This window comes from Phyllostomus discolor, chromosome 9 (genome assembly GCF_004126475.2).
Source record: "Phyllostomus discolor isolate MPI-MPIP mPhyDis1 chromosome 9, mPhyDis1.pri.v3, whole genome shotgun sequence".
NCBI lineage: Eukaryota > Metazoa > Chordata > Mammalia > Chiroptera > Phyllostomidae > Phyllostomus > Phyllostomus discolor.
The window spans coordinates 85,486,261-85,497,255 of record NC_040911.2 but is presented as its reverse complement, the minus strand read 5'-3'; the positions used below and the strand labels follow the sequence as shown (position 1 = coordinate 85,497,255).

The window sequence follows — 10,995 nt, the reverse complement described above, 5'->3', positions numbered from 1 at the left end:
ACTGAACACCTTCCCCACAATCCGCACCCAGATCCAGAAACAACATCGTCTCACTTGAGCCCCTCCCAGTCGCTAACCCACTCTCCAGGGATAACTATACGACTGCTAATGGCATAGACTAGTTTGTGGTTTTGAGGTTCATATAAATGGGAGATGCAACATGAGCTCTTTTGTGTCTGGCGTTATCAGGTGTGTGAGATCCAGCTACGTGGCCATGTGCAGCTGTAGGTCATTTTGATTACCATAGAACATTCTGCTGGGTGACTATCCCACAAGATCTGGTTATGCATTCTTTTGATGGGCATTTAGGGAATTTTTACTTTGGGGCCATTATGACCACTGCTGCTATGAGCGATCTTGTGCGCATCTTGTGGTGCCCACATGCACATGTTTCTCTTGCGCATAGACCTGGGAGTGGAATTGCTATGTCACATGTTGCACTTGTAGGTGATGCCACCATCCAGTTTTATAATGCAGTGGTACAACTTCCCTCCCACCAGCAGTGTGAAAACTCCTGTTGCTCCACATCCTGTAAGCTCTCTATCCGCATTTTGTAAGTGAGGAAGACCAAAAGGTGAAGTGCCTTATCCCAAACACAGCTAGTGAGTCCTAGGACCAGGATTTGTTCATTCATTTAACCTCAGATATTGGTGGAGCTTGCAGTCTATGCCAGCCCTATGCTGGGACTGAGGGGGTCATCGGGCACCCTGATACACATGGTCCATGCTCTTATGGAACTTCTCGCTGGGCTGAATTGAATCTGAACTCAGATCTGTTTGATGCCAATGTTTATGCTTTTCCACTCAGCCACCCTTTCTCTACACTCCCTTGGAGCTCAGCAAAGTGCTTGGCACCTAGTAGGTGCTCAGTAAATATGGGTTAAATGAATGATGGATTGGGAAATCTCAATAGGACCCTCCCTGCACTGATGAACACATCTGTGGATGGGCTTCTGGCTGCAAAATACAGGAAAGAATGCTTTCTCTGGTATTTCTGAGCTAATGAACAAACCCAGGTATATTTATTCTCAGGATGAGCCTTCATCAGGCCTTTACTTCTGGAGCCCAAGCTCAGGGCCCAGGCAGGGGGTCCTCTGTACCCTTCAGAGCTACAGTTTACTATGGGGGAGGACAGGATATCCACATGCTCTGTGGTAAAGGATTTCTGGGCAGTGGAAGCCCTGCTCTAAGGGAGACTTAAGGTCCTAAGATGTGGAATCAATCTCCTTCCGATCATCAATAGGAAGCTGAACACTCAAACCTGACATGGGGTGGCCTGGACTCACAGGTTGAGATCATGAGCAGCAGTCTGTTCTGTAAGGAGAAGAGCTGGTCACCAGCTTGTCTGCCCCTCCAACCCTCAAGTCCCCAGTGAAAGACACTCTCACCCACCCAGACTACCTGAGGGCCCCTGCCCAGAGCATTCCCATTACAACTGTTTCCAAATGATATCTAATGATTTGCTTCCTGTTGTCTCCCATTCACTAGACTGAGAGCTCCGTGAGGGTGGGGACCATATCTGTTTATCTGCAACTGGAGTAGGTACTCAGGTTTGGGGTGGGGCCAGTGGATTGAGTGGAACAGCTACAACTTCTGGGAATGTGGAGGTTTAGGTGATTTGGTAGGGTCCTGCCTGCTTGTAGTAGTGCCTCCTGCTGTCCTAGCTTTCTTGGGGGACAGTAATGTGGTCTCCTCTAAGTGTTCTCAGAGCATGTGGAGACATGCCGCCCTCAGCGGGCCTCACTGGGAGCCTCGCTGGGAGCCCCACTAAGGGCACCTCTCCCAGTTGTTTGCCCATCCTGAGTCCTCCCTGGATAAACGCAGACACTCACCCATGAGGTGTTTCAACAGTTTCACATCCAGCTGCCTGAGGATTTCTCTGATCAGAGGACATACCTGGACCACCGGCACAGAGAGGAGGGTCGGATCAGGGACTGGGAAGAGAAAACTACAGGGCCTGTGGTTGGAAGCTTGATTCCCTTAGATTTCCACATGGGATCCTGGCAAGAGTGGCTTAGCTTCCTGTACTGAGAGCCAATTGCATGCTAGGTGCCATGCACAGCACTTCCATGTTTATCTCCCTGAACCCTCATGCCATCTTTAGGAAATAGGGTCTGTGATGATTCCCATGCTACAGAGAGGGAATCTGAGGCTCAGGGAGACTAAGTCATTTGGCCAAGGACACACAGTCAGTGGGTGGCAAAACTGAACATTTTAATTGAGATCTTTCAGGTTCTAAAGCCCAAGATTTGAAACTCTTTGCCAAACTGCTAATATATACTTCCTAGTCGTCAGACTGAAGGATGCCCAAGGTGAAAATACTTTTCTCAAACTTACCTGATCTTCTATCAGGTGTGGGATAGCTTTTTCCAGATTTTGTCTAAAATTGTGGAGAAAATGTTTCATCTTTGATGAGACATCTCTAGAAAGAGAGGTATATGTACAGAACAGATAAATACAGGCAAAATAATACTGCGTGCTATGTATCGAGTACACCTTAACCAGTCATTCAATCTGCAGCCTATATAAGAGGCATCATTGTCCACAACAGTCAAAGGGACAATTTGGAGAGGTGATGTGACTTGTCCAAGGTCACACAGTAAGTGTTGATTAGATGGGAACCAGGTCAGCAGAGCTCCAGAGTCCTCAGTCTTTCCCCTGCACTGTCCTCTCCATGAAAGTTTGGCATGATCTAGGAGCTCAGTGACCGTTTGATGAATAAATAAATGGGCAGCCACTGAGAACTTTGTTGCTTCCAGAATTCTGGAATTACAGAGAGAAATCAGACATAAATCTTGCCCTCAAGGGACTCATAGTCTGTTGAGGTTGACAGACTTGGTCAGCCAGTATATAGATCTCCATTTAGCTCTGTTTTTTTTTCCTGTCTTGTTCACTACTGTTGAGGAGGAGCTTTAGAGAAGAAGAGAAGGACATCCCAACAGAAGGATCCACACGTGCAAAGATATGGTGGTGTGAAAATGCCTGGTGTGTTGATGGAGAGGCGGGTCCTCTCCACTACAGGGCAAAGGGCTGGAGGACAGGGTAGGTGGGACAGGGGAGTGGACAAGTAGGGCTTTGAGTGACATCCAGGAGTTTGCTCTTCATTGAGAGGACATTGGAGAACCATTGAAGGTTTGGGGCAGGGGCTGAGGGACATGATCAGATTCCTATGCTAGAAAGTTAATTCTGCTGCAGGAGGAGAATGGAGTGAAGGAGGTGAGGTATAGTCAAGGAAAGCTGGAGGAAGCTCCTGCAATGGTCCAGGAAGTAGACCATGAGCTGGGACAGTGAAGGATGGAGAGAAGGATGAAGAGATGGGAGCAAGTGGGAGCTACCAGGAAGTCACTGATGGGAACTGGTGAAGATGGGCTGCAGGGAGTGAGGAGGAGGAGGAAGAGGCTGGTTTCTTTCTGGGAAGGTGGCATGGCCATCATTGGGAGGGGACGCAGGAGAAGGCACAGATCCTGGGGGAAGGGTATGATCTGTTTGGAGCTCCTCCAGGAGCTGGTAGAGACTTATGGCCACAGATAGGGTGAGTCAGGAAGGGGCCCAGCCTTGGGCAGGGGAAGCTGGGACCTTACTCTGTTAGGACTGTTGTGTAGACACTGCTAGGCTCCACGTGGCAATTGCCTATCACCAGATCCCTCCGGCCAAACTCGTCTTTCTCCAGCCAGAACTCCACAGCGACGTTCATGCATGCGCGTGTCTTTGCAGTCTTGTTATTGAAGGGCTTCCTGGGGAATGAGAGAGAGGAGGAGAAGAGGAAAGGGCAGGAGACAGAGAAAGAGTAGGAGGTGGATGCAGCCAACAGGAAGAGTGGCTGTTTGTGTGGGCGGCACTGTCCACACTCTGAGTCCTTTCAATAAACTGGCCCAGTGGGGCTCCGTGTTGCCTGCATGTTAAATCCTAAAGTCAGTGATTAAAAAGAAAACTGCCATTAGCCAGAGTGGCTTCTGAAAATCCTCTTAATAGACCAGATTAGGGGCCTTTGGAAATTCAGAGGTTGAGTTTATCTTATTTTTAGTATTTTTGCTGTTGAGCTGTAGCCTCCCTTTCCTTGGGGGCAGTGAATGTTACAGGATGGTTAGAACAGAAGAAGGGAAGGGTGATGAGCTACAGTGCTTTAAAAAAAAAAGTCATGTAGTGACTTATATAGGTTTACATGAGCAAAGGGCCTGCCTCCACTGACCAGTGATTGCCATCCACACAGTTCACTCAGAGACGTGAAGTGACTTGCCCAAGGTCACACTGTGAGTGAGTTTGGAAACCAAGATTTGAAACCAGGTTGAGGTCAGAAAGATCTGGGTTCGACAGGTTGCCAAATTTTCCCACCACCCAGCTCCCATGTCCCCAGGGAGGAGGAGGAGGGTCTCTTAGATCCCTCTTCTGTATGACTTACAGTCTCAAGTCAATGTCAAATTCAAGTGAGATTTTTGCTGAGAGCCACTCCTTGTGGAAAGACATCTGGGTCCTGCCATGGTCCAGGTGAATGTTGGTGATGTTGGCACTACACAAGGAAAGAGCAGAGGTCCCACCAGGGAGAGGGACCTCAGCCATCAAGGCCATGGGCTGACAAACAAGGCTGGCCTGTCCATAAAAAGGGCCTGGCAGTGCATCTGAAGTCAGAGCCTTTTATGGATGCTCTGAGGGCAAGAGCCACCTGCAGGAGCCCTGGGCTGCAAGCTGTCCTGGGGGTACCCTAATAGTTCCACGCTGTTATCTGTTATACTGGTTTGTGTAACCCACAGCCAACTGCAGACCCAGACGATAGGCCTGTTCTCACACCAAACCTCCCTGCTCAGTAGATGACCTCACCACCTCCCCTGGTTGTCCAGGCACAGACCCCAGGAGCTGTCTTTGATTCTCTCCATCCCTTATTTCCATATTCAAACCATTAGCAAGTCATGTTGCTGTCTCTGCTTGAAAAATATATCCTGAGCTTGGCCACTTCCCTCCACCTCAGTCACTTTTACCTGGTCCAGGTTAGCAGCACTTCCTGTCTGGAGATACTCTAGTTTCTCTGGGTTTCCTGCCGTGATCTTGGCCTCTCTATAGACTGTTCTCCATGCAGCAGCTGAAGGGGCCTAACTCCCTTCTCACTCAACATTCTCCGCTGGTTTCTCACTGCTCTTTGAACAAGATCCGAACTCCACATCACAGCACCTTAGACCTGCAGAGCCTGGCCTCTCCTATCATCTTGCTCACCCAGCCACACAGGACTTTTTCTTTGTCTTGAACACACCAATTTCTTTCCTGGCTCAGGGCCTTTCCGCTCGCTGTTCCCCATATCCCTCATGTCACTTGCTTCTTCATTCAGGTTTCTCCCTAAGGGTTACCTCTTTAGACAGGTCCTCCTGATCTTCCCCTTCACTCTCACCCTTTACCTTGATAAATTTGTCTTCATGACATCTCCCTCCACCTGAAATTAGTCATTTACTTTTGCGGCCTCTCTCACCACTAGGATTAAGGTCCCAAAAGGCAGTGACCGTGTATCTTGGTTTCCTGCTCTATTCTCAGTACCCAGCCCAGGTCCTGGTACACAGTAGGCCCTCAAATGAATATTTGTAACCATTGTTTAAGGAATGGATGAAGGGTGGTGGCGGTGGAGGTGACCCATCAAGCAGAATCTTGCTGGTGAGATTGGAACTCATCAAAGTAGAGAGAATGAGGGATTCCAGTCAGGGAGGAGGGAGCTCCAGGGCACAGCAGGCTGGAATGACGGTGCCCTAGGTGAGCAGCTTTGAGACTGGGAGGCTGGGGAGGCCTGCATCCGTCAAGAGGAAGGAGTGAAAGTGGAGGTGAGCAGGACAGGCCCAGTCCTGCAATGTTGACTGTAGCTCGGGATGGCTCTGTATCCACCATGAGCAGCAGAAAAAACTCCCCCAAATTCCCCAAAACTCCCAGCAGCAGGGACAATTATTATGCCCATTTGATTGATGATGACTCAAGGCTGAGGCTCAGAGAAGTCAAATGCCTTGCCCAGAGTTACACAGCTATCAAGCAATAGAGTGGAGTTCAAATGTCTGACTCTAGTCCTGGGTTCCTTGGGTACCTGAGATGATCATCCAAGCTGTGCCCTGGTGCCCAGGGTATGGATGAGGCCAGAGTGGTTCAGCAATTTCCCCAAGGCTGGTGGCAGAGCCAGGACCTAAATGCAGAAATGTTTACTCCCAAGCCTTCACTTTTAATTACCCTGCTATGCTGCCTCCACAAATACCCCTTGTATTTGTAGGTATGAATGGGTCCTCTCACTCATCCTTATATTGGGCCTCACCTCTCCTCCTTCCAATATTCCTTCCTTCCCTCTTCCCAAGGCTTTGAACTTCCATTCCCCAGCTCTGCCCTCTAACCCAGGGCTCTGTAAAGAATCCCAGAGCTAGGGATGGGGTTCAGGGTCTCACCTGCCTTCTTTCTGCTGCTGGAGGCTCATGCCACCGCCGAGTAGCCAGCCCACCATCCCTGGGGCCACCTGTCCAGAGGCATTCAGACTGTCCAGGAGGCAGATGTTCTGGATTCGGCCCTCTGCATTGTGCATGGTGAGGCCCTGGGTAATAACTGGAAATGGATAAGGGATCAGTGACATTGCACAATGTCATGGAAAAGGCAGGGGATTTGGAGTCGGGGCCTGGGTTGCAGGCTGGTGCCCCCACTTCTTGCAGAGACATTGGTGCATGTCACCGCCCTGCTCCTAAACACTGAGATCCACATTCTTTATCTGTGAAACTGCTCTGCAGGGTTGATGTGACATTTCTGCAGAGGGTCTGGTGGGCCATAGCTTCTCAAAGGAGATATTTGGTTGAAGGTTTACCCTGTGCTATATCTCTGTGTCTGGCGCATAAAATCTAACATAGATGTAGATCACAATAAATATTGGCTGAAGATTAAAATAGGTGGGTGAATGAAGAGGGAATAAATGTAAATCCTTTCATACCCTGCCTGGGATCAACTGCAGGACTGAGCGGAGCTAGCTCCCACCAGAAAAGAATGAATTCCAAAAGGAAAGGGAATTTCAAAAGCAATGGATGCATTAAAGTTCTGCCTTTCTTGGCTCTAGACTCTCTTGGCTCCAGACTCTCTTGCCCCAGGTGGGGGTCCAGCTCTGGCAAACTTCAGGGCTCACCACAGGCACATTTATTTCACTGACTTCACCCTTTCTATGATCAGGGCCTGCCCTGTGGGTTAGTGCAGACTGGCAGAAACCATTGTCACACCTAACCCTCCTTCCTCCAGGGCCAGCTCCCAGAGCCCTTTTTAGCACCTTGTGTTCCTGCTGTCTATAAACAAAAAGGTGTGTCTGCAGTCATGGATCTGCATTTAAACCTCAGCTCTGCTAGCTCCCTAATTCTGGATTTCTTCATCTATGTAATAGGGGCAGTAGTAATACCCACCTCATAGGGTTCTTGTGAGAAACACTGAGAACATTCATCTAAAGAATATTTATTGAGCATCTTCTGGGTGTCAGGCCCTGTTCTGGGCATTAAAGACACAAACCAGTTTTCTGTCTCGTAGGAGAGACATATATGAACCAGATTCAAAGATAGAGCGACACTATAAGGACTCGTAGACGACAGTTTGGGAGAAATGTTAGCAATATTTAGACCTGATGAGGGACTAATGTCAAGAATAAATGAACATCTCCTTAAACCAAAGAGGATAAGTTAAAAAAATGAACAAAAAATAAAAACAGGGAATTCAAAAAAGTCAAAATAGTTAACAAAATTATGATGAGATACTCAAACTTCCTACTAATTAGTTGAAGTCAAGCTAAAACAATTAGATATCACTCACCTACACATCAGACTGGCAGATATTAGAAAGATAGTGTTATGTACTGAATTATGTCCTCCTTCCCACACCCTACCCCTGCAATTAATATATTGAAACCTAAACCTCCAGCATGATTGTATTTGGAGGTAAGACCCTGAAGAAGGCAAGAAAGGTTAAATTCAGTCATTAGGGCAGGGCACTAATCCACTAGCACTGATGTCCTTACAAGATGGGAAAGAGGCACAAGTGTGTTCTCTCTCTGTGCACACACAGAGGAAAGGCCATGTGAGGACACAGCAAGAAAGTGGCCATCTGCAGGCCAGGAAGAGAGGCTTCACCAGAAACCAGTCCTGTGGGCACCTTGATCTTGGACTTCCAGCCTCCAGTACTGTGAGAAAATGTCTGTTGTTTAAGCCACTTGGTCTGTGGTGTCTTACTATGGCAGCCCAAGTAGACTGGTACAGACAGATGGGTACTCTCCAGTGTGGGGAAACATGGGGGGACAGGTAGGCTCGTTTATTACTGGGGGTGTAGACTGGCACAGACATTCTAGAGTGCAATCTGGCAGTTTTTAGTTAAATAGAGTTTGCATCTGCCCTGGGGCCCAGCTATCCACCTTCTGGGTATATCCCAGGGACAGTCTCCCAGAGGTCCTCACAGGGACACAGATAAGGATGTTCATCTCAGAGCAGTTTATAATGGCAGGGAGTTAGAGACAACTCAGGTGTCCATCCCTTGGGAAATGACCAAGTGGAGGTAAAGTGGATGAATCTCATGGACTTCTCTGCGCCAGTCTGAAGCCACAGATGTCAATGGTGAAACCAGTCAAAAGCAATGAGACCTATGTGGCAACACCCTTCACGCAAATCAAAGCACTGCATGTTTTACAGGGATCTGGGCATATTTAAACATGTGGATGCTGCAGTGCTTGCCAAGGAAGAGGGGATGGGAGTGAGAATAAGAGGTGAAAAGGAAAATAACATAAAATAAAATCAAAGGGGGGTCTTTCCATATTCATGATAATGATAATATGCTATGAATCAGTGTATGACCAAGCCAACCTCATTGTCTGTCCTCGAGGTCTAAGAAAAAAGGAAGAGAGGGTACGTGACCAACCCAAGGTCATTCAGCAAGTTAGTGGCAAGGCCCAGATGATGCTTTCCCCACCCACCCTGTGACAGCCAGCAGAGCACAAGCTTAGCTTACTTCTCACCAGGGTGGATTTGCTGTTCGTGTGGGCCTTGGCCATGTCAGGCCAGGGCTGCTTATGCAGTGCTGAGGGCAAGGACAGCAAACAGAGAAGGACCAGGAGCCTCCAAAGTGGATGCATCTTGGTTTCTGGGACCTGCAAGTGTCAAGAAGGGTCAGGCAGCTACCGGAGTGGCCTCTGGGATGGATGGAATCATGGTTTTCTGCTGGAAGATTACACCAGACTTAGCATCCAGAATGCTGTGGGGAGGTGTCCTGATGAGCTCTGGTAGCTGCTCACATGGTGATGGCAGCAAGCAGAATCCTGAGTGGAGGCCAGGGCTCCAGAAGGATGACTTGTTGCTTGGAGACGCCCCAGTAGAGCCCACTGTTGGGTCATCCAGTAGGAATGCTCTTCCAGACCCTGCACAAGCTGGGTGTTGATGACTCTTCAGTGAATGAATGAATGAATGAATGGGTGAGAATAGCTAATTCCAGACTTTCCAATTACTAGGACTCTCTTAAGGGCAAGATCATCCTCAATGCCTACCACGATGATTGTTTGCCAGGAACTAAGTGCTAGTGAATGTTTGTTAAGTGACTGAATGACAATACGTGGAGGAATGTAGATGGCTAATCTCTGTATCTCTCATCAGATTATCAGTTTCTTGAAGGCAGGTGTGAGTCTAATTAATCCTCATGTGCCTGGTGCCTCCCATGTTACCACATGGTAGTTACTAATTAATTCTCTTTAAATAAAGTGAACAAATAAATGACTGAATGGCTGGCTGATGGTTTGTGAATAAAATTTACAGGAGGGGGACAGAAAGCCTTGAAGCCAAAGTATTAGGTTTACCTTGTTGCTCTGGGGTTGGGAGTTAGAAAAAATTTACTTCATACTCCCTTTCCTCACTGTCTCCAGATGGCACCACCAATCATCTGGTTGCTCCAGCCCCAGCCCTTAGAGTCCCCTTGACTCCTCTTTCTTTGCTCATCTCCAATGACTCCTCTGTGAGGAGATTCTACCAACACTTTCAGAATCTGACCACATCTGACAACTCTTCCTCAGCCTCCATCTTGGCCTGAACTGTTGCAGTGACATCCTACATGGTTTCATGGCTTCCTTCCTTGCCCACCTACAATCTCTTCTACACAGCAGCCTGAGCAATCATTTAAAGACATAAGTCAGACCACAGCATTCTTCTGCTCAAAACTCTCCAAAGTTTCCCACAGTGAACAGAGCAAAACCCAAAATTCATGCAATGCCTCCAGGCCCTGCAGGGTATCTCCTGTTTTTCTCTCTGACCTTCCCTGCTACCACTCTGCCCCCCACCCACTGCCCTGTAGCCACACAGGGTGGGGAGTTGGGACCCCAAAATTCAGCTTCTGTGAGCTTTGAGACAAAGGTAATTTTCACTTTCCCAGGTAGCGGAGGATATGCGGGGTCCTTTGCAAATATCATAGCAGCCCAGGGAGCCCCCTTGGGCAATTGGTTTCTGGTTTTGTAAGAGATCATAATAAAAGGATTAGTTTATAGCATGATGGCTTTTCCATTTGAGGTTCTCCCTCAGGGTTTACACTCCTCTTGGGATGTTTGTAGAATATCAATTGCTTCAAAATGCACTTTTCTAGTCTTCCTGGTCTTGTATAACCAGTTGAGATGTTGTTATTTATTTATTTATTTATTTATTTATTGGTCAAGAAAATTGGAGAGAAGTGAGCCCTGTTGGGAGAAACAAATACGTTTTCATTGGCTTTTTAGAGGTCTGAATGTGGGGTGATAGGTTGCCATTTCCACCCCAACTCAGGTTGTGCATCTGAGGGCCCTTGAGTCTAAAGAAATAATAACATGGAGGGTGTAGACTTTTGAAGCCTGGTGTCTCATAAGGTCTCAGGAAGGCATTGCTCAAAGGGAAGCCCTGGATTTACAGCCATTTTGATTCATGATCACTTAGCAGTTAAGGGAGTGGGTTTCTGCGTCACAGAGACCAGGGTGCAAATCCTGGCTCTCTCTTGGCAGACACAGATTCCAGATCTGTAG

General features: G+C 47.9%; 1 protein-coding gene across 1 annotated transcript; it reads right to left on the bottom strand.

The window, feature by feature from the left end:
* Nucleotides 1–1,059: 1,059 nt before the first annotated feature.
* BPIFA3 (BPI fold containing family A member 3) lies at nt 1,060–9,378 on the bottom strand. The gene is made up of 7 exons (XM_028523609.2): nt 8,973–9,378; nt 6,401–6,554; nt 4,399–4,506; nt 3,581–3,733; nt 2,337–2,421; nt 1,832–1,895; nt 1,060–1,313 (listed from the first exon to the last, which is right to left on the bottom strand). Exons 1-7 carry the CDS (start codon nt 9,094–9,096, stop codon nt 1,282–1,284), a joined length of 720 nt encoding a protein of 239 aa, XP_028379410.1. The 5' UTR covers nt 9,097–9,378; the 3' UTR covers nt 1,060–1,281.
* Nucleotides 9,379–10,995: the final 1,617 nt, after the last annotated feature.

Bases quoted from the DNA above. Each gene is read 5' to 3' on its own strand.
- BPIFA3 (XM_028523609.2), bottom strand. From the start codon at position 9,096: ATGCATCCACTTTGGAGGCTCCTGGTCCTTCTCTGTTTGCTGTCCTTG. The intron at 4,507-6,400 runs GTGAGACCCTGA...TTCCTTGTGTAG, and splicing joins CAGCAGCAGAAAGAAGGCAG to TGCCAACATCACCAACATTC. The intron at 3,734-4,398 runs GTAAGTCATACA...CTCATTCCCCAG, and splicing joins TTTGACATTGACTTGAGACT to GAAGCCCTTCAATAACAAGA.